General features: G+C 43.6%; 1 protein-coding gene across 1 annotated transcript in view; it reads left to right on the top strand.

Moving 5' to 3' along the window:
- VWF (von Willebrand factor) overlaps nt 1-23,811 on the top strand; it is a 239,452-nt gene that overhangs the window by 63,690 nt on the left and 151,951 nt on the right. Inside the window, exons 12-18 of the mRNA XM_032780579.2 lie at nt 750-888; nt 2,157-2,257; nt 6,417-6,612; nt 8,075-8,290; nt 15,399-15,639; nt 16,921-17,015; nt 20,177-20,337. Coding sequence (XP_032636470.1) covers nt 750-888; nt 2,157-2,257; nt 6,417-6,612; nt 8,075-8,290; nt 15,399-15,639; nt 16,921-17,015; nt 20,177-20,337 — 1,149 coding nt within the window. The remainder of the gene's footprint in view (nt 1-749; nt 889-2,156; nt 2,258-6,416; nt 6,613-8,074; nt 8,291-15,398; nt 15,640-16,920; nt 17,016-20,176; nt 20,338-23,811) is intronic.

Below are 23,811 nucleotides of genomic sequence, written 5' to 3' on the forward strand. Positions count from 1 at the left end.
AGAAATAATACAGAATGTGCATCTGAACATCTGTCTACTCTCACATTCCTGGCAGAACAACATGAAATGTTATCCGTTATCTTCCTCATCACTATCACTTTCCTCATCATCACCAGTGGCCATCATCCTGTAACCTCTCTCTCCTCCTGTACACAGGCTAGGCTACAACTTGTATAACATGTTACGCTGACATCTCTATGCCTCATGTATAGTCGCCAGGGATTTCTCCCTTCTTATTTGTATTTCCTCACCCTTCTAATGTTCGAGTGCCCTTCTCCTATAGGTTAGGATAGTAGTGATCTCATCTTATTATCATATATGTCAATTTGTTGCTATGGCACTCTTGTGACCAGATATCTGCAGTTGTTCCTATCCTAAAATATCCAAGAGCTAGTGTTGGCTCATAGTCCTGTGGTTTCCTGGTATCATTATTTACAAATTTCCCCCTTAAACATTCTGTTCCCAGTTCCCCAAAACTTAGGGGTGACCATTGGGCCATTTGTCTGTGCCAACATTCATAGGCCGCATGCCTTATGCTAACTGCTGTAGCCAGTGCCTTACAGGATACAGGCCAGTAGGTTCCTTGCATTACTGCCAAATAAAATAAATACTAAACCAAGCTCCATGGGCAACGGATATGACACTAAAATTAAAATCACAGGAGGGCTTCTGGCCCAACATGCTGGAGGAGCTGAGTCATTGATAAAGTGAAATCCTAACAGTCATAGGAAATGTTGGCATCTTTTTAGTGTGCCGATGATCTTGATGCAGTATGCACCCGCTCGGCCTCTGTCCGAATCCAGGACATGGAGAACAGCATCATCAAAATGAAGCATGGAGGCGTCATCTCTCTGAATGGGCAGGATGTACAGATTCCTTTGACACAAGGTATGTTTGTGGCATGTAACAATTCAGACCACACATTACTATCACATTATACTGAGCCCAGGCTTTACTTCAGGTGAGAGTCCAAGCCCCGCTTCTGTCCACAAAGAATCAGTCTGCCCCAGTCAGCAAGCACTCATGACCCTATCCTAGGATGCTACTAGAGGTGGGTCAGAGACACTGGGACTCAGGTCCAGGCCTTGTCATTTTTACTGTGGACGCAGGTCAAGAAGGTCTACATAGCACAGTATGGACATGTCAGCATGGCTGTGAGACCAGCATCCAGCAATTCTAAACCTGAGTTTACAATGTAGTGTAGACACTCAAGCACGGGCTTGAAAACACTGAGTCCACAAGGCTAGGGTCCATAGTCCCAGGTTTAGTATGCAGTATAGACATACCTGAAGGTGTCTTTCTTCTCAACTTTATCAGGCAGGCTTTAGCCTAGCCCAAAGAGTGTTTCCTATTCCCAACTCTGAGTCGCATTTTATACAGTTACCATCACCTTTTATTGAATTTGCATCTTGCTGGGTTCTCTTGGGCATGTGCCCAGGTCCCCAGTTGGTGTAGATTGGCCCTGCTCCACTGAAGTTGATGGGGTTATGCTGCTGTTGACTATTTGAGGATCTAGCCCACGACATTCAAAACCAATGTCAAGTATCCATTTTATCAACCCCAAAACTTGACATTTTAGAAGAGGGCTGCAGTGATTTCACCAATAAGTCTAGATGATGCTTACATGTGTTGCTTTTGGGGCCTGTGAGGCCCAGATCATGCTAAGAAGAAGTGCAGACATGCATCAGACCAGAGGATACAATACCTGTGGAGTATCAAAGTGATGCACAACAACCAGGGGAGCATGATTGGTGTGTCCCACTTTGTCATTGTGCAGTCTGCACCTCCCCTGCTGTGTGGTGCCAACTCCATTGGCCTGTATCATGGGAGCGGTGATATTCTACACTTGGCCTATCTCTGCCCCTTGTGGGGAGCCTAGGACCAGTAAGCAGCTGTGCTACACTAGCACTGTCTTTGTGCCCCGGTTGGTACTGGGTTTGTATCTGTGGTAAATCAAATGGTACAAATCCATATGTCTACACTAAGAGTTGCATCATTTCCACTACATTTGTGCAAAGAAAATAGTGTAGACAAACCTTAAGTATATCTGCTGAGATCCATCTCATGGGCTGATAGGTGATGAGGACATTATATCCTCCTTGCTGATCACAGAATGCATCCCTTCTTGTCTGAAACTTGCCTGATGTGTTTTTGAGGTGCCCTCCGTATCCAGCGCATTATGATGTCTTCAGTTCGCCTGACCTATGGGGAAGATTTACAGATTGACTGGGATGGCCGTGGTAAACTTCTGGTGAAGGTAGATTTTTCTCCTCTCATCCCACCCAAACATACACAAAGACTTTCTTGTCTGATGTGAGAAATTGCTTGTGTTGCATGCTAGAAATTCCATTCTCTTTCTCAGCCTTCAGAGCAATATACTGATCCCTTTGTTTTCTAGAAACAAATATTTGCATCGCAGAAACAGCTTGGTTTTTTTTTTCTCTTTCTTTTCTGTGCACTAACAGTAGCCATTAACTGTGAATAGCTTTGCTTTCATTACAGCAGACCCCTATGGGCCGGATTTTGATTTCATTTACTCTTGTCCATTCCCACTGAAGTCAATAGGATTGCATAGGTGAAAATGAAAGATGAATTTGGCCCATAGGATACAATCATTCATATGTTCAAGGAAAAACATAATTTAATTGCACAGGATATACAGCATGCTGCTCCTACTAAGAATATTATTTACGGTCATTCCAGGTCAACGTAAAAAGAGAAGTTTGTATTGTGGAGTATAAGGCAACTGATTGTTAATAAAGCTATTATTATTGTTGCATCCAACAAAAAATAAGGCTAATCAATAATCCTATAATAAATCCTTTTATATTCCCAGCAAAGACGCTTTTATAGTTTGCACTAGACTGATTGAATTTCTCAAGATTCCGCTTCGTAAGCACAATGGTGAAGTGTGATTGATAAAGGTAATAGTGTTGATGTAATATACTTAGACATCTTTAAGATGTTTGACTTGATGCCACATGACATGTGGATTAAGAAACTAGGATGATACAAATTCAACATGGCACAAATTAAATGGATCAAAATGAGCTAACAGATAGGTCTCAACATGTAATTGTAAATAGGGAATCATCAGTGAGGTGCTTGTGTTTCTAGTGGGGTCCTGCGAGGATCTGTTGTTGGCCTACGCTATTTAATGTTTTTATCAGTGGCCAGGAAGAAAACATGAAATTAGATAAACTTTGCAGATGATACAAATATTGGAGGACTGGTAAATAAGGAAGAGGGCAGGCTATTCACTGATAAAAAGTGATCTGGATTGCTTGGTAAAATGGGTTCAAGCAAACAATATGCATTTAAATACAGCTAAATGTAAATCTATGCAATTAGGACAAAGAATGTAGGTCATACCTACAGGACTGGAGACTCTATCCTGGAAGCAGTGACTCTGAAAAAAGATTTGGGGTATTGTGGTGAATAATCTGCTGAACATGAGGTCCCACTGTGAGATGCTGAGGCTAAAAAGGGCTAATGGGATTCTTGTATGCATAAATGGGAAACTTCAGTAGGAATAGGGAGGTTGTATTATCTCTGTATTTGAAACTGGTGCGACTGCTATTAGAATATCATGTCCTGTTCTGGTGTCTACAGTTCAAGAAGGATGTTGATAAATTGGAGAGGTTCAGTGAAGAGGCACAAGAATGAATCAAGGAAAACATGCCTTATAGTGAGAGACTCTATTTAGCTTATCAAAGAAAAAGTTAAGGGGTGACTTGATTACAGTCTGTAAGTACCCAGATGGGGAACAAATATTTAATAATGGACTTATCAGTTTAGCGAACAAACATACAGCAAGATGGTAGGAGTTGAAGCTAGAGAAATCCAGACTTCAAATAAGGTGCATATTTTTTACAATGAGAGTAATTAACCATTGGAACAATTTAGCAAGGGCTGTGGTGGATTCTCCATCACTGGAAATTTTAAAATCAAGATTGGATGTTTTTCTAAAAGATCTGCTCTAGTTCAAACAAAAATTAATTCAGGGCAATTCTATGGTTTGTGTTATACTGTAGGTCAGACTAGATGATCAGACTAGATGATCTTTATAATCTATTTATGTATGAAAAGTACACACTTGGACAGTATATTGTGCTTATTCTAAGGTAGAGCCCTGTATGGGACTATTCTTTAATCCCACTCCTCCCCGATCTTGCTATTATGGCAGCGGGTCCTGCAAGACCCATGGGATTCCAGTCCCGCTGCAGGGCTCTACACTAGTGCCCCACAGGGCTCTAATTCTAAGGGCCAGAAATATGGCTGCCTTTCCCTGGAGATTAAGATGGGGAGAGAGCCCAGGGAACCCCATCATACTACCCTGTACGCGCATGCAGGAGGCTGTCTTCGTGTGAATGTTACATCCTGAGGACCACTGGTGGAAGCTAGTCAGCGCTGACCACAGCTCTTCAATCCTTTCAGGGACATGATGAGGCAGAATGGGGGTGCGGGAGTTTCTGTGACACTGCTCTCGTGCACATTGGACTTCAGCTGCCCACTGGAGATGAGCGACCTACAAGGGTAGAACAGATGTACTGACTGCAGGTCCTAACCATGCTCCCCTGCACCATCATTATGGGCCTGATGATTGCACATCCTTTTCTTGCATTGCTGAGCACTTACTCATGTGAGCAGGTCCATTGTTGTCAACAGGAATAAGTGTGTGAATATGAGCTCATCAGTGTAAGAGTTTCATGACTTAACACTTTATCTGCTCTTTCACGGCACGAGCATAGTGTATCTATACCCTTGCTCTGGCTAAATTCTTTTTCCTTGCCTTCCACACTACCCAGTATGGTTCTGTGTCTCAGAACCATCATGAAGCTCATATGATAAAACAAGCACAGAGTTGTACCCATCTTTGCTGTCATGAATTCTGGATAAGTGTTGCATAGTAGCATAAAAAGTGGGCTTAATATTCTAGTTCAAGGTAAAGGTTCATCACAGCTTCAGCAATTGAAAAAACACTGTAACAGGAGGGAAAGCTCTGGAAGGGTTTAAGAATATGGATTCAGCAATTTGTGTTTCGGTCTAGTCTAGATGTATAATAACAAAATACCTAGGGTTTGTTTTAGGGTTGACGATAATTCAGTTGAATCCACTGGCACCTCTCAGGATTTCCTGCTTTTCTCTGCATCTGTGGTCTCTTCTGCCAAGTCTCAGACCTTTACATCCTGACCATCTCCTTGCCTAGCTGTTAAAAGGTCTAATTTTCTGCTTCAACCCCTTTATCATAACAGTAATAACTGTTGCTAATGACTGTCCTAGCTGTTTTTCCCATTGTCTTTTTTTATTATGTTCTGCTATGAATTCCTTCCCGCTTATGTACCTAAGTCAGCATTATTGTTGCCTTTGGAGCATTAATTTATGGTGTAAATGGACTGACCTTTTGCCAAATATTTCTGACAATTGGGGGAAGTGATCCACTCCCACTGACTTGTGCAAACACTTCTGGTAAAAGTTACAGTGTTTGGATATGCCCGCTGCAGTCGTCCAAAAGAACACTCCTCTGGTGACCTCTGAAAGCTTGTGATTTGACCCCTTCAGGCCAGGCCTGCAGTTTCCAAAACATACATAAAACTTCAGATGAACATGAGTCATTAGAATGACAGTGTCCTTGGTTACAGAAATGTTAGACATTCACTTTCCTTGGGGCTTTCTGACTTCATTTTTCCTGTGTACCCCTCACCTGCTGCTGTTGTGAGTGAGAACAGGACTGGCTTCCCTTTGAAGCCCTTCACCAATGATCTTTTATTAGCCAGAGGAATAACTGTGAAAGATATTCCACTTTTCAGCCTGCTTTTGTATCACTGCTTACCCCTGCCAAGCTAGGGTACAAGGGGCAGCAGTCTAGTCTATGCATACAGGGAGCTACTGTACCACTCGCCATTGGGCCAGCCCCCAAGCATTGCATGTAATATTCATTTAGAGACCACATTTTTATGAATGCTGATGGCCACTGGCAATTCCTATTGACCTGCCCCTCTGTCCTTCCTGGCGTTTTTTGTGATATTACAATCATTCCCCTATATTTAAAAATCCTTTTCCTCTCCGCTGTTGCTGTCATAAAGACCAACACAGACAGGGGAAATAAACTACTCAAGGAAAACCATGAAAGTGACTAGACATTAGTGCAGTTAAATGCACAAAGTAAATACATGGGGCGGGGGGAAATGGAACTTTTTTCTCTACTTAAGTCAAAATAATTCAATTGGTTAAAAAAAGTTACTACGTGTACATTTTTACTACTTGTTAAAAAAAAGTATGTAAAAACTGTTTGATTTTTAAGTTGATGGTGCCCCTTTAATGTATATTTGAGGAATTTATAGTCCATTAAAAACACTGCCATGAAACTGTGGAGTAATATTGAAGAATAACCATTCTACCCTTGTTTCTGTCAGCTCTCCTCAGTGTACACTGACAGAATCTGTGGTCTGTGCGGAAACTTCAATGGCAATGAAGGGGATGACTTTCTGACACCTTCTGGCCTCGTGGAAGCCCTTGTGGAAGATTTTGGAAATACCTGGAAGCTCAATGGAGATTGCCAAGACTTGTTAAAACAAGACAGCGACCCCTGTAGTCTCAACCCTCGCTTAGGTACTGAAACCTGACCTCCACGTAATATATGGTACAGTGTAACAACCTGTGATCTTCTATCCCATAGAAGTGCAACTGTTTTGTACTGGGAACAGAATCACGATAGCGTCTGTAAAATAAATAAAACACCTTTCATTCCATGCACTGAATGAGGCAGGGGTCCTGTGGAAAAAATTACTATGTGATCATGTAATTAAAAACTGTATCATACTGTGTACACATAAGGAGGCTGAATTCAAGTTACATGGGAAACCTGACTTCTCGCTTTGCCTAACTTCAGAGGGCTTGATTCTGTAACCTTAATAATGTTCTTTATAATGTAGTTTTTTTAATTTAATTTTCTAATTTAAACAAACAAACTGAAAAAAAAAAGCATCAAGAAAATCCAGAAATTCCATTATATGGAACCATATTGATGCCAAACTTGGGTCACTGAGAGGGTTTGGACCATTAGATCTACAGCACAGACTTGAGCTAATTTGTAGAAGCAGTAGGCTATTATGCTTTATGTGGATCAGTCACAAGAGGGGAATGAAAAACATTTTGCAAGAGGGTTTCACAGCTATTTGCTGACAGAAGGGAAATATAGAGACTCAGGACTCCTAGGTTTAATTCCCGGTTCTGATGAGGAGTGTGTTCCAGTGGTTGTAGACCCTTATACCCCTAGCCTGTTTCTGCCCTCCTCTGCTCCTGTTTGCCACCGCTTCTGACTCCACCCTCTCTGCCCCTATCCACCTATGTTGCCCAGGCTCCTCCTTTCCTCCTATACACTCCCTCATCTCTTGATACCTGCTTCCCTTCCCTCCTCTTCTATGCCTATCCTTCCTCCTTCCCCACTGACTCCTGGCTCTGTTCCACCCCAAGTCCTGACCCTTTCTCCCTCAGGCTCCTGCAACCCTGTTGCCCCCCATCTTTTCCTTCCCACTCCATCTCTCCCCACCACCACCACATTCCAGTATTGCAGCTGGTGCCTCCTCCTCTTCCATAGTGCCTGGGCTGCAGCAGGGGGAAGGATTGAGAGTACAGGAGAGACAGGTTTTTTTGGCTGTCAATTCTGGTGCCCCTGGTGTCCAGAAATACTAATTGTACAGGAAGTTTTGTTCTCAGCCCCTGCAACTCCAGGATGGTGCATGTTCAATTACTCTGTGGAGATGGCACATGCACAGCCCAGTCACACACACGAGCTGAGAGGGGATGGCTCATGAAAAAATTCATTCTGAACAGTTTAAGTCTGGCATAGTTATAAGCAGCTGAAAACAGGTCTTATGACAGGAAGTGCCCGGCAAACTTATTTACAGGTGTCGCTACCAATTCTGCCTGTGATAACAGAACAGAAAATGGAGGTTTTCCTATGTCTATTTTGCTAACTAAGGGCTGTTATGATTTAATAGGAAATAATCCAGCACTTACAGTCGCTGCTCTTTTAGTGTAAAGTGTCTGAATAATAATTTTCTCATTTTAGCCAAGTATGCTGAAGATTCCTGCTCAGTTCTGATGTCGTCCATATTTGAGCCTTGCCACCATGAAGTTAGCCCTTCTCCATACCTGAAGAACTGCCGCTATGACGTTTGCTCCTGTTCTGATGGCAAGGATTGCTTGTGCACTACTGTTTCTACCTATGCCACTGCATGCGCTAGGAAAGGCGTTCTGATTGAGTGGCGGGAACCAGACTTCTGCTGTAAGTGAATGCTACAAAGTACTTTCTTGCATTGACTCTATGGTGTCCTTTGGCAAGGTCAGTGAGGCAGAGGGAGTTAAGGGACCCGATTTCTGCAAGGTGCTGAGTGTTTCCTCCAGGACATGTGGAACATGCTCAATTGTCTTGGACTCCATTAAAAATTGAGGGTGCTTGATTGTTCACAAAAGGTGCTCAGCATCAGGGAAAAGTATCTCTCATTGAGCAAACCTCAGCTGATTTGGTGGCTTGGTTCAGATAACTTCCCTACTAACTTTGGCTGCCTATCTGAAAATGTTCTGAATATCTTGGGCGGGCAGTATCCAAAGTCTCTCATGAAGTTTACAGTAACAGGTTCTTTCATTGTATTTTGACACTTCCTATCTGGGACCCAATCCTGGGAGGCACGAACCACTTCAACTCCTGTTGTCTTCCAAAGGAATTGTGAGTATTAACCACAGTATCAGATCTCTGGCCCTAGTGGAATTCCAGCAGACTTTTTAGTTCAGGTTCCAAGGGAAAGGTACAAGCTAGTTCTTATTATGTCTGCAACATTTTTCCGATATGTGAGTACTATTTTGCTGTCATGTTTTGGCCTCTTTGTCTCCACTGTTAATTCTAATATGACCCTGAGGCTGAGACATCTGTGACATGACAATGATGATTTATTATTGTTGAAGTAGTGCACAGAGTCCCTCCAGCAGGCTGTCTCTCCACTGTGCTATGCACTGTACAGATATAAAGGGTGGGATTTTCAGAGGCATCTAAAGGAGTTAGGCAATATCTACACTTAAAGCAATACAGGGGCAGCAGTGCAGCTGCTCCATTGCTGCGCTTCAGTATAGACACTTAATACAGCGACGGGAGGGATTCGCCCATCACTGTAGTAAATCCATCTCCCAGAGAGGTGGTAGCTAGATCAATTGGAAGAATTCTTCTGATGACCTAATGCTGTGTACACAGGGATTTAGGTCGGTTTAACTATGCTGCTCGAGGGCATGGATTTTTCACACCCCTGCCCTGAATGACATAGCTGGGTTGATCTAATTTTCTAAACTACACCAGCTCTTAAATGTCTAACTTCCAGTGAAAGCCAGTGGGATCTGAAGGCTGAATTCTCCTTAGGATTGTTTGAAAACCCCACCCATAATAAATGGCAGCCCCTGTCCCACAGAGTTTACAATTTAAAAGGCCAGGCAAAACAGGTGGCAAAAATAATAAGATGATTATGCACGGACCAACAGTGTGTTTTTTTCTGTTCCAGCCTCTTACCAGATTCTTCACACACAATCTCCCTTTTTCTCATCTCATTATTAGGCAGAGTTGGTTGGAAAATTTCCATTGAAATGAAATTTTGATACAAAATAGAAATAACTTTCTCCATAAATGTTTGCAAAAGACTTTTCTTCTTTTTCCCAAACAGCTCTACTCCTAACAACAGTAGCCAATCAGGGATTTTGGGGAAAAGCCCACATGCTTGGCTGCACTTCAACTCAGGTCTATTATTCCTTCCCAAACAGTAGCTGAGTGGGGCAGCCATTTGAAAAACTGAGTTACTGTAGAAGCTAGAGAGGTGAGAGGTCACTGCCGTTCCAGCTGATACAATCTCGACCAGTAAAGTTCAGTGATTCCAATTGTTGGAGGCTGGATAATATTTACTGAAAGAGAAGGAACAAGACTGGATTATGTTAAATGGCTGTATGGTTTCATAATATTGACCTAATTTATGTAAATGTTCAGAGAGTGGAACAGTAATTCAATAAAAATCCTTTTAAAAAAAATGCACTGGTCTGGAGGCTGAAAGCGAGAGCAACGATAATGCACCATCGTTCTTGCTGTAATTGAACAAGTCAATTTTCACAATTAATCTTTAATAGTATAGCACTGCTTCCTCTTCTCTGTACATTACAGAGCACTCTGTGCCTGCACCAAGCGCAGATTTCTCTGACTGCAGATCCATCACGCCCCATTAGATAATTCTGATGCTCCAGACATCTCCTGTCACACGAAGGAGAACAATCATTCCTTTAATGGGCTTGAGACTTGAATATACTGTTTGCATAATTTGTGCTGACGGACAGATGTATTGAACTGGTGGCTGCTCCCCTGCTCCGTGGCTGAGATACAGGTTCACAGGCAAATGACTTGACAGAAGCAGTTTGCTTTATCTGAAGTTCAATAGTGGCAGGTGGTCTGTGGCCTCTTTGTGCTACACACTGTACAGATATATAGGGTGGGATTTTCAGAAGTGTCTAAAGGGGTTAGGACACGTCTAATTTAAAGCAATACAGTGGCAGCAGTAGATGTAATGTAGCATGGCATTTCTGGCTGTTTAAATGCTGCATGATAGGCTGTCGTACAGATCCAACATACAGGTATTGAAAATGCTTGTGGCTTCATTCTAATTCATTTGTCTAAGAGGGAAATCCAGGCCCTATAGCCCTTTGTGGATGCAAAAGACCTGATAAGCAGCAGAACTAGTTGCGCTGCATGGGTGTGTGTAGGAAGATGGAGTCCACAATGGGGTTTTGCATCCCCTGTGTACCACATCTCCCCTACAAGGAGGAGGTATATCAGCCAGTGAGTCACCAAGTGCTCCTTCAGGGCTCTCAAGCAGATTTCAGGGACCCATTGAGCAACCCACCTCCTGTCCTGTAGATTTACTGCAGTAGTGTCCATGTTGCATGACTTATGTGAGGGGATTTCTGTGTGAAAGAATATGTCTGCACTGCAGAGTTAACCCAGGATCTTACTAAGGTGTTACCCTTACCCTAGTCCGATCTACACACAAAATCCTCTCAAAGGAGTTTGCTGGTGTTTTAAACCTGGGCTAGCTGGCTTGGCTGGGGCTATGGGATAGAGCTAGGGCTGTCCTTAGGATTTATGGGGCCCTATGCAGCACAGGCACCAACTTTTTTCTGCGCCAGTGGGTACTCGCACCCACGGTCCCGCCCCAACTCCACTCTTGCCCAAAATCCCCGCCCTAACTCCACCCCGTGTCCCTATTGGACCCCTCCCCAAATCCCCACCCCATCCCCACCTCCTCCCCCAAGCATGCCATATTCCCCCTCCTCCCCCCTCCCTCCTAGGCTTACCATGCGAAACAGCTGTTTTGCGGCGCAAATGCTGGGAGGGACGGAGGAGGGAGAAGCAGGACGTGGAGGCACACTTGGGAGGAGGTGGGGGTGGTGAACTAGGGTGGGAGGGCGGATCAGGGAGCTGCCGGTGGGTGCAGAGCACCCAACAGTTTTTCCCCGTGTATGCTCCAGCCCTGGAACACCCATGAAGTCGACGCCCATGCTACACAGTATTATTAAACTGGTCCCCCTATGCCCGACTTGCTCTTAGCAATACAAAATGAATATGGCCCCCGTCTTCTGCCTAGTAAGGAGACTGAAGTGCACTCTGGGTGTGCGGGAACTGGCCCACTCTTACCTGCTGTCCCGTTCATAGGCATGGACTCTGTGTGTGGGTGCTCTGAGGCTGGAACACCCAGGGGGGAAAGTTAGTGGGAGTGCGGAGCACCCACCAGCACCAAGCTCTCCCCTGTATCCCCTCCTCCTGCATCTCTTGCGCACTGGCAGCCCCGCTTTTACCAGCTCCTCTCCCTCCCTCCCTCCCTCCCTCCCAGCACTTCTGGAGCACTGCGAACAGCTCATTCCTGGCATTCAAGCTCTTGGAGGGAGTGGGAGGAGCAGGGAAGAGGCAGGAAAGAGGCAGACAGGGATGGAGGAGGGTCAGGGTGGGGGAAGGGGTGGAGTGGGGGCAGGGCCTGGATTGGAGGCAGGGGGTCGAGAACCCCCACAGCAAGATGAGAAGTTGCCACCTATGATCCCGGTGGTGCCTCAAATTTTTGGGTGCCCTATGCAGCAGCATATGCCTAAGGACGGCCCTGGCTAGAGCTCAGGTGCCACTTTCACTCAGGCTGGTAATGGGCACATTTTGCCGTGAGGACTCTGGCTAAACCAGCTGAGTGCTGATACTCCTCCAATGCCCTTTCCACAGTTCCCCATGTATATCTTAAAGGACAGACAAGCTCTCTCACAATTCACCAGGAAAAAAATCATAAGAGTGGCTCAATATAATATATGATATCACAAAGAACCATGTGATGTGCCCCCCGAAGCGCTAGTGACACAGATAGCTGAGCACAGCACCAGTGAGGACACCCGGGGAGGGCTTGTGGTGTGGCTGATCCTATCCAGTGGTCAGGCTAACTCAGATGTTCAGGCAGGGCTGCCGATCACCCAAGTTAAGTCTGTGGTGAAGGCACACCCTAAAGTCAAAATGACAACAGAGAAGCTCCCAAGTTGGGGATGGATTTTGATGTAGAGCCACTAGCTCTTGCAGTTTAGAACAGGCATTTTTAGAGGTCACATATGCCTATCTGTTTCGTTTCAATTTCCACACCTTTCAGGGCAACAAATTTTGTTTGTTTATTTGTTTAATTGCATACATTACAAAGCATAAAGTCAATTTTTCCTCGCATTCCCATGATCTTAGTTGCTACTGTTAAAAGTTTCTTAGGGGAAGAAGGATGCATTTGTTGGTGCAGCATAGTGGAATTGGAAAGTGCCCATGTCATTGGACAGTTGGGCAGCCACTGTGGAGGACTGAGGATGCTTTTAAATCCTGAGTAAGGGCATGTGCCGCTAAGGCGTGTAACAGTACCTCAGCTAAAATTAGGACAAGCTGTGGCATTGTCAGTCACTAGAAACAAGGAGTGTAACTATGTGCTGGATAATTAGAAAGGGGCAAAACTGGAATCATTTATTTAAACCATCGCAAACTCTGAGACTCAAATAAATGGGTGTCTGGATTCAAACTCCCTGAGGCTTTAGTTTGCCAAATCAATTCCTTTTCCAATGGTAGCTCTACAGTAAATCACAATCATAACTCTCCTACCTTAGTAATGATGGAGACCTTTGAAAGGGCTCCTCAGCTTTGTCTGTCAAATTGTTCAGTGTGGTGTAGCTGTAGCCATGCCGGTCACAGGATATTAAGGACAAGGTGGGTGAGGTAATATCTTTTACTGGACCAACGTCTGTTGGTGGGAGAGACAAGCGTTCAAGCCACTCAGCGCTCTTCTTCAGGTCTCGGAAAGGTACTCTGAGTGTCACAGCTAAATGGAAGGTGGGACAGATGGTTTAGCATAAGTAGTTAGCACATATTCTATGGTTTCTCTAAACTGTTCAGTGTGATATAGGCACTTACCCTATTGCTGGAGCCTCACAGCCCCTACCCTAACACATTCTATACTGTCTGGGGCAGCGGAGTAGCTGCTCCCACATAAATCCTTCATGTGTAAATTGGAAGTGCCATGCTGTTAACTGCAGCCAGAGGCCCATGCAACTGGGATAAAAGAGAGTGTCTTTTATTTTCACTGCTGAATCAGGCCACGCCTCAGAGTATTTGCTCTCTAATAGGTGCCCATTGCTCTGGTGAACTTTGATGGACCCCATAGGGCTCTATTACGAGAGGAAGGATGGTGGTTAGAGCACTAGCCTAGGAGTTCAGAGACGTGGGTTCTAGTCCCTGCTCTACTACAGACTTCCTATGTGACCTTGGACAAGTCATGTAGCCTCTCTGTGCCACAACATCTCATCTATTAAAGACTTTGAAGTGGGAAATGTGAGCCATATAGGTACCTAACATAGATAGATTGTGTCTTTGGGACTGGTAGCATGGGGTGCAGAGAGACAGTTCCCAGTAGTATCGTGTCTGAGGTAGGAGCAATACCATGACAGCAGAATGGGAGGAGCTTTAAACAGTGGCCAACCTTGCACTCTTTAACAGAGTGCAGCATGTGCTCTCCCAGCCCCTGTGCTGGCTTACCTCCATTGGCTGGTGTGGAAGAGGGTGGGGCCATAGCCCAACCATTTGCTATTCCTTTTGGGGTTTCTCTGATAGCCAGGAGGGAGCCATAGAGTTTTCAAGGCCTTGTGCTTGGGGAATACAAGGGCTGGGATTGTCTGGTCCTTCTGCAGGGTAGAACACTGAGGAGGCTCCTGCACTCCCTCGACTTAAGCTTTAGTTGTGATAGAAGCTTGCAAAGTCTGATCTGCAGCTGCTGTCCTCGCTCCACTGAGTGTCCTACATCAACTTTGAACCCTGCTGTTTCCATTATAAGCTTGTTACAAATCCGAATGCTCCTGAAAATCCTAGTTAACAATACAGCCTTTGAGCAGAAATAGTATGACCCCGAAAGCGGCCTGTTCTCGATCTTGTGGAAAGGAGAGGACTGACGCAGCTACAACTTCACTACATGTACATTTGTTGTCATTGCTGCCACCTCGTGTTGGATGCAGGTACAAACCAAGAAACATCTCCAAATCAACACTAATAATTACAGAAGTAGACTAAGATATTAGAAGGCAGAGCCCCAAAGTTAGGCTCTGAAGGTCATAGTTAGGTCCCTGAGGAAGAGGTCTGACTGTAAAAAGTGCTCAGCATTTTTTGAAAATCATGCCACATGTATATTGATTTAGGAACCTCACCTTAGGTGCCCATTTTTGGCAATCTTGACCCTAAACTACATTGTTTATGAAAACAAAGGAAAAAGAAGGAAAGGTACAGGTAGCATAATGATTTTGTAAACCCACAACTCCTTTTTAGAGTCAAGTAACAGCAGAAACTGGAGACAGTTTGTATTACCCTTTCCCCCAATTTGTGGGAATCTTTTTCCAACATTCATTATTGATTCCGCTTGATGCTGTACCTTGCTCACATTGTACAAGTGGTTCCATTGACTTCAGTGGAACTATCTGCATGAGTTACGCCAGCAGGATATGGCCCTTGATGTGCCACTGATGGGTTTCCTGTTCTTTTTGAAATAATCTCCTTGTTAGGATAAAAAGATCTAATAGTAAAAGTAAATCAGAAAAAAAAAAAAAAAAACACGCTGTTATCAGATCCAAAAATAGGCAGCTATTCATTTACAGCCTGGTCCAAAGTCAGCTGACGCCAGTGGAAGACTCAGTGGAAAACTTTCCATTAATTTGAATGGGCTTTGGATCAGCCCTATATAGTATATCTATTAATGTGAAAATGTTCCCCACTGAGTACAGTGGGTCTTTCCATTGTGGTTTCATTAATGTGTTTTATTTAACAGCAATGACTTGTCCAGAAGGCCAAATTTACCAGCAGTGTGGAACTCCGTGCAACCAGACCTGCCGATCTCTATCCTACCCAGATGTAGGCTGCAATGAGTTCTGCATGGAAGGCTGCTATTGTCCACACGGGCAATACATTGATGAGCATGGAGATTGTGTACCAAAGTCCCAGTGCTCTTGCTATTATGATGGTGAGATCTTCCAGCCAGATGATGTCTTTTCAGATCACTACACCATGTGGTAAGTGCAGTACTCATAACTGATTTCAGTTGTTTCTTTTCATACTATTTAAAGAAGTTTTTGAAAAACCTCATTAGATAACTAGGCCAAACCACTGGAGTAAATTGGCATTGCCATACTGAAGTCAAAGTATCTGTGCTGATCCAAACTAGTTGAGGGTTTGCCAATAACTAATCTAAATCTAGGCGTCTTCCCAAGAGGTGTCAAAAGCATCTGCATCAGGAAGTAGAATATAAAACCAAATGTTTCTGCAAAATGTTCTGATAGTTTGAAATGGAGTTTAGTAACTTGCTTACAATAGCCCTTTAAATGCTTTTAAAAATGTCTTTTTAATGCACACTAATACATTTTTTTAAATGTTTAAAACCTAATTATCAAAAAAAAAGCAACTACTGAGTAGCATTTATAATTATTAAATGGCAACTAGGAATTGAATTGATGAACTGTTCCCGACAAGCCCAATTTCGGGAATAATATCCTCTCATTTTCCCCTTAACCAGAGAGGTCACATTGAGAGCAGTAAGAAGCCACTTCTCCACATCGCAGAAAATAGGGCTGTGTCACCACTCTGTTACTCAGTTTTATGCCAGTGTAGCTCCATTCATTTCAGTTGTGTTACATCAGTATGACACTGGAGTAATGTAATGATGAATAATAATGTGTGCTTAAAGGCAAGTTTGCCTTGGTGGGTTAAGGCAGTGGCTCTCAACCTTTCCAGACTAGTGTACTGCTTCCAAGAGTCTGAGCTGTCATGCGTACGCTTCACTTACAAACTACTTCACTTACAAACAACTTGCTTACAAAATGAGACATAAAAATAGAAAAGTGTCACTGCACATTATTACTGAAAAATTACTTACTTTCTTATGTTTACCATATAATTATAAAATAAAACCATTGGAATATAACTACTGTACTTACATGTCAATGTGTAGTATATAGAGCAGTATAAACAAGTCATTGTCCGTATGAAATTTTAGTTTGTACTGACTTTGCAAGTGCTTTTTATATGTAGCCTGTTGTACAATTAGGCAAATATCTAGATGAGTTGATGTACCCTCCTCTGCATACCCCCAGGGGTATGTGTACCCCTGCTTGAGAACCACTGGGTTAAGGGTGTACATTGGGTTTGGAACTACGATTGCCCAGTGTGTGTACAAATTGCTAGCTACAGCCTTGCATTTCTTGAGCATTTCTTGTAGACTATTTAAAAAACATAATGCAAGTGAAAATTAAATGTCAGTTTGTTAAATATAGCCACTGTTTGTTTTTCTTTCATAGCTATTGTGAAAACGGCTTCATGCACTGCACTACAAACAGAGCCCCTGGTGCCTTCCTGCCAAATGTTTTCTTTGACCATCAGCCATCTGCCAGAAGTTAGTATTCTTTCAAAAATTTATATTTGTTGTTGTTCTTTTCTGCAGTATTTTGCTATACGGTTTGAGGGGAAGGATGCAACAGTAGTGCTTGGGTGGGTGGAAGTGTGTTTATAAAAACAATGCCTTCTGTGGGATAGAATTGGGTACATTCTCATCTTCAGGAGAATCTGACAGTGTTCATTGCATTGCAGTGGGATGCTGAGCACCACTCATGATTGATTCCTAAAGCAATTACAACTACCACTGCAGTTTCCCTTTAGCTAACGGGATTAAGGGTGATGATCACGTAGGGTTGATTTTAGTCCCCCAGTTGCTATTGGACAATCACATTACAGCAGAGATCCAGCCAGCTTTTTATCCTCTTTGTTTGGCAAGGAAGTTGTAATCTTTTCTTTCAGGTGTGGCCCTTGTCTCTGCTATCCAGACTTTTGTAACCTTACAAGTATACTTTCACAATGCACTCCACAAGGCCTACACCTTAAAACCATTTGGAGACCAAAGTCGGTGTAAAACACAACAGCTGGCTCACTGAGTGGGGCATTTCACTAGGAGCACAGGACTCCAGGAACTGCACTGGCTGCCCATAGGTCTCCTGAGGGTGTCTAAGCTGTTGGTTATGACCTATATAGCCCTGAATGGCCTGGAACCAGCCTACAAGAGGGAACCCCTCTCTCCACATGCTATGCTAACAGACCTGTGGTCCACAGGGGCATGTGAGCTGGATCCCCCTTGTTATAAAAGAGGAGTGCCAGCTGGCAAGGTGTTCTCTGTGCAGGCTCTGGGACTCTGGAACTTGTTCCAACACTTGTCAGAAAGAGTCCAAATTGAGTGACTTTCTGGGCAAGCTGCAAAAGACACCTGTTTAAGAGGGGGTTTGGAAAGGACCAAAAGTATGCTTCCAGGATCATGAAGAGATAGTTAGCTGAATTCCAGTTGAACTGATTACTTCAATGCTGCTGAGTTTTACCAGTATTGTGAATGGTGTGTTAGGGCATGCAGGGCCTTGGATAAGGATCTGTTTAGATATTATTTAAATAGAAATAAATACAAATAAATATATTAAGAGCTGGTTGGAAAATGTTGACTCTCCATCAAAAAATGCAAACCCCCAAAATCTGGTAACTTTATAACTATATTGGTCAGAGGGATGTGTGACAGGTTCCCCCCACCGGCCCCAGGATGCCACCTGGACCTGGGGTACAACTGAGCCCGCCTGACCCACCAGCCTGGGCTCCCTCTCACACTGTGCCACTGTGACAAGTTGCTAAACTCTCCAAGCTTGCTCTTTCACCAGCATACACACAGGTAGAGACAGACACAGCTGCAGCTGAACACATGAGATCAGCTCTGCATGGGAAGACTCAGCTAAGGAACTGCTCAGTTACTCAAGTGCACCCCCCCCCGCCCCTTTTGAAGGGTAAATCCAAAATTATACCGTCTTGCACTGCACAGGGAACTGCACAGCTTAAGCTTATGAAATTCACCCCCTTTCTCAATGTGGAGAGGAATATATGCAGCTTTCTACCCCGAGTATGATTTCCATGCACTGGTTTTAGTTAAAACAGAAACAAGTTTATTAACTACAAAAGATAGATTTTAAGTGATAGCAAACAGATCAAAGCAGATTACCTTAGTAAACAAACAAAACCGCAAACTGAGCTTAACACACTAGATAGGTAGGATATGAATTAGCAAATTCTCACCCTGAGTGATAAACAGGCTCGCAGAATCTTTAGGTACAAACTGCCTAGGCTCTGCAGCTCGGGTTTTCCAAGTTTTCATACACAGGCTAGAAATCCCTCTAGCCTGGGACCATCACTTCCCCCAGTTCAGTCCTTGTTCCTCAAGTATTTCCAGGGGTGTTGTAGGGAGAATGAGGAACTCTCATGATGTCATTTCCCCCCTTTTATATCTTCTTCCCAATTTCTGGAAGGCTCTTTGCTGTGACCCGGGTCAAACAGTTCCCATCATATAGTGTTATCTCTGAGAGGTTTCTATTGTACACAGTTCCTGGGATAATCCGTGTGCTTTTGTGTATTTCCTCAATAAGCCATTAACCTTGTTTGGCCTTTTTATTGTTATAAGGTTGCTTGTGGGTGTTTTCAATCTCCCAACATGTTTCAGTAGCATATACATAGCTAAACTTCATAACTTCACATATGACAATAACACATACAATTCAACAAGATATTACTGACTAGCAGATCAAGACTTTTAGAATGATACCTCACAAGGCATACTTTGTACAAAACATATCCTAATTACATGACAGTAGTGAATATTGGAGTGCCAGGGTATCACCGGGGATTTTCTTTTACTGATCTAGGCTATGTCTATGCTGAACAGCACTGGTGGCAGCACATAGGGTGTGGGTAGTTACACACAGCAGTGAAAGACTCCAGTCAGTGGTAAAACAGTGGGGAAAGGCTCCAGCAATGTGGAGCTGCCAGAGACTTTCCCTATTGGCTTTCCTTGATGGAACATATACCTGCTGCTGGAGTCTTGCTTTCCAGTGGGGATAGGCTCTGCAGCAGGGCGGCAGCAGGACACTACACTGCTACAAATAACAGTGTGTAGATGGGAGAGGCATTGCTTGGGCATGTAGAGAGCTGTGTATGGTGCATACCCCAAGGTTCTGGCATGTCTTTACTTATCTAAGCAGAGCCTTATCGTATACACTGCTATTTATATCCATGCTAGGAGATTGTGTATTGTGTGTACTTGGCACGCTGCCATAATGGTGTGCACACTGTTGACGTGCCTATAGTTGTATCAGCCTAGTGAGGATGCAATTATACTGAGCGCTTTACACTGATATACCTTATTCCCCTTCCTTAAGGGGCATCACCTATACTTGGTACAAGCACCTTTCTCTCAGTATAACTGTGCCCATGTTAAGGGTTTGTACTGCTTTAACTATACTGGTGTAGTTAAAGCAGTACAACTTTTGTGTTGTCCCATTGACTTTCACTGGGGTTTTTAGAAATGTCACCCTCTAGCCACACAGGCGTGGGAAACTAGGTTTGGAACCTGTGTTCTGCTTTAGTCCTTTCACAAAACCAAGCTTCTGATCACAATGCTGACAGATCCCTAGGAGCGGTGCTATCCTAATGACATTTTCTTCTTAATTACAATTGTTTACATTTTCTTTCTTCAAGTAAAAAGAAGCTTGTCATGCAAGGCACCTATGGACAAGTTTGTTTGTCCTCCAAACAACCCAAGAGCTGAAGGGATAGAGTGTACTAAGACCTGCCAGAACTATGACTTAGAGTGTGCTAGCCATGGCTGCATATCTGGATGCCTCTGTCCCAAAGGAATGGTAAGCAAAATGTGAACTGCCATGTTTAGTAACTCACACAAATAAAAGTGGATCATCCTGATGTTCTTGCTTTCATTCTTTCCCATCCACAGTTTTCCTGCTGTTCAAAACCATGTGGTTAGTTGCAGTGTATTCTGCAACAGGTAGCATAATAATTGAGTGCCAACAGCCACATTCTGATGCCCCCGAGCAGGTGTATTGGGAAGGGAAAATGCACAGAGAACCCCTTCTCCCTACCTAACACCCTTTCATAGAAAGCAGCCAGAATGAATATGCATGAAGACAATGACTACGATTAAATCTCATGCTTCAGGGCTTCAGCTGGCCACCTGCAGGAAGGATTTTTTTCTCTAATGCTCTGGTGACTTCTGCCTTTCTTAGATGCATCCAAGTTTGGCCACAGCTGGAGATGGAACACCAGACAGGGTGGACCAGTGTTCTGAGGCAGCAGAGGTGCCTATTTTCTGAGTTCCCCAGGGGTGCTCGACCCCTGCTCTGCTCCTGGCCCCTCCCCACTCCACTCCTTTCTCCAAGACCCCACCCCTGCCCCACCTCTTCCTGCCCTGTCCCTCCTCTTCCTGCCCCATTCTACCTCCTCCCCCGAGCACACTCCACCTTAGCTCCTCTTCCTCCCCCCAGCATTTCCTGCACACTGCTGAACAGCTGATCCACGGGAGGCAGGAGACACTGGGGGTGGGTGAGGAGATGATCAGTAGGGCCTACTGGTGGGTTCTGAGCACCCACTATTTTTTTTCTGTGGATGCACCAGCCCTGGAGCACCCATGAAGTTGACAACTATGTGAGGCGGTATAGAAAATCCTCCTTCTTAGGGTACATTTAGACTTGGATCTGGGAATGTTATTCCCAGCTTGAGGAGACATAAATAAGCTAGCTCTCTTTGTGCTAGCATGCTAAAAATAGAATGTAGCCATGGCAATATGAGCAGCACTATAGTCTTGCCATATTAAGTACACACCCATCCGAGACCATAGGCATGGACTCGGGGCAGCTAGCCCAGCCCACAGCTCATGCTGCCCTGGCTACATTCTATTTTTAGCACTCTAGGACAATGACAGCTATGACGAATATGTCTACCTGAGCTGGGATTCACACCCCCAGCTCCAAGTGGAGACATAACTTTTGATTCCTGGCTAGTGTGCATTGCTTATTGTGCTCAAGGTCAAACTTAGCTCCAGTTTTGGGGTCAGGATGGAATTCTCCTCTTGGGTCAGATTGGTAGGGATTTAGGGCTTTTGCCTTTCTATTCAGCGTGGGCGATGGATCATTTGCTAACATCATCTAGGTGTATCTCACTAATCAAATCCCTGGCATTGCAGGGGCCTCAGGTGTTGGTGGCACCTTGGTCTCTTCTGCTCTCTGCCTGTGTGGCTCTCCTGCTACACAACAGTTTAGTCCTGAGGACTGATATGCTTTAGCCTAATTTACATCAGTGGACTCAATATAGGAGTATCTGGGTGAGACTGAATAACCTGTGATATAGAGGAGGCCAGACTAGATGATCTAATGGTCCCTTAAGACCTTAATCCCTATGGAATCCAAGAGAATGCTGCAGCCATCATTCTCAGAGCATGGGGTAGGGATGCTTCACAACCTACTGGGGCTTGTCTAGCCAGGTAAGGAGGTGTGGTTAAGGTCTCACTCACCCACACAGCTGCTAGTGCCCAGAGGCCAATGTGGGTGGGTTACAGTTGGAACTCAGAGTGTAGCTTTTATAAAGCTGCTCTAGGCGGTGCTTCTGTGCCCGGTCCCCCTAGTAGAACTGATCGGAGAATGAAAACATTTATCTGTGAATAATTTATGACATATGACAGAAAAAAATTGTTGAACAAATTCTTTTAGGGAAAAAATGCTGGCAAACTAGGAGTTTTGTTGAGTCTTGATTTAACTTCCCTTAAAACTCAGAGACTCTGGTTGGAACAGCATTTACAGTAGTCCAAGGCCCGCTAATACTGTCTTCTAAACTAGATCCTTTATGTGCCTGTCTACAAACCTAGCATAAACCAAAGGGAAAGGTTGTTTTGTTAATTATGAAGCTGCAAGTGCTAATTTTTGTTTACAGCTATTTAAAGTTTGAGCTCAAAGTAGTGCAGATTTCCTTGTGTAGAGATTGCTTTCAGTTAATAAAGAAAAGCATGTGCACTACTAGAAGTTAAGGTCAAGGTTTTATAAAATGAGTGATTATATTTAGCCTCTTAAATTAGTATGTAGGCACCCAAATAAATGCTAGGATAAGTATCCAGTAGTTCCCAGTCATTTCAGTAGGAGTTGCTGGGTGCTGAGCACTTTGGAAAAATGAGGCCAATGATGTAAGTTCCTAAATATGAATGTAGAAGGCCAGCTTTAGGCACCTATTTTTTAAAATTTTGGTCACTATTTCCACCATCTTTACTAATGCTAACTTGCATCAGTAGAAATTCTGTCACCCATCCAACGTTAGTAAATACATATATAAAAAGACACTCTCCCTCTGGGCCCCCAGGGCATCTCCTTTGTTGAGGTCTCACTGCTTGTATGCTGCTCCAAGCACAGACAGTCTTTTCTTCGACATTCTAAAGCATGTGGTGCAGAGTATCAGATTTTAACCAATAATTAGAAATTGGTTTCCTCCTTCGCCCCCCCACCCCAGAAATTTCTGAGTTTTTGAAGAAAAGTTAAAACCCAACATATTTTGGCCACAATCCAATATATTTTGATTCTGAAATGGTGCCTTCTGGGAGTTATAATTCAGTTACCTCATGTTCCCATTCTCCTCTTTAGGCTGGTCTCCTTAGTCAGTACATCTTCCATGATGCATCAAGACCTCTCTTCTTGGTTAGGGGAGGTGGCACTCTCGGTATTTCAGTTTGTGGTCAAAATGTTTTGGTTTTTGCTTGAAAACAGAAAATGTTCCCATTTGGGGCATTTGAATTTTCAATGAAAAATTGTAATTTTCCTCAGAAAGAGACTTTTGACAAAAAAAGTTCATTTTGACAAAAAAACAATTTTCCCTTTAAAAACCTTTGCTGTGGAAATTCTTTAAACAGCCCTCGAGAATTCACTTAGTTCACTAGTTTTGAATTCTATCTAAAACAGTGGTTGACTTCATTTGTAGCAACTATGTAGATTTATAGACCTGTGGTGCTTTTTCTATTGTATGTGAGTATAGTTCTTTTCTCTTTCAGTATTTCTTCCAATGTCTTACTAGAAACTAGATTGCTTATTAGATGGTAATTTCCAGGATCTCTTTCTCTCTTTATTTATTTATTTATTTTGGAAGATTGGTACCATATTTGCTGATAATCAGACATTTGTAGAGGAAGATTCTGCTCCAAAATAGCAATGCTTTCTGACAGCAGCTGAGATTGTGAGTTGCAGCTAGGATGAGGAAAGCTCCTTATACTTCCAGCTGCAGTCTTTTGTGTCAGCAGTGAGCAATGCTAGCAATGGGCTAATTCCAACAGCACTCTTTTGTGG

Source organism: Chelonoidis abingdonii, chromosome 1, assembly GCF_003597395.2.
Source record: "Chelonoidis abingdonii isolate Lonesome George chromosome 1, CheloAbing_2.0, whole genome shotgun sequence".
NCBI classification, from domain to species: domain Eukaryota; kingdom Metazoa; phylum Chordata; order Testudines; family Testudinidae; genus Chelonoidis; species Chelonoidis abingdonii.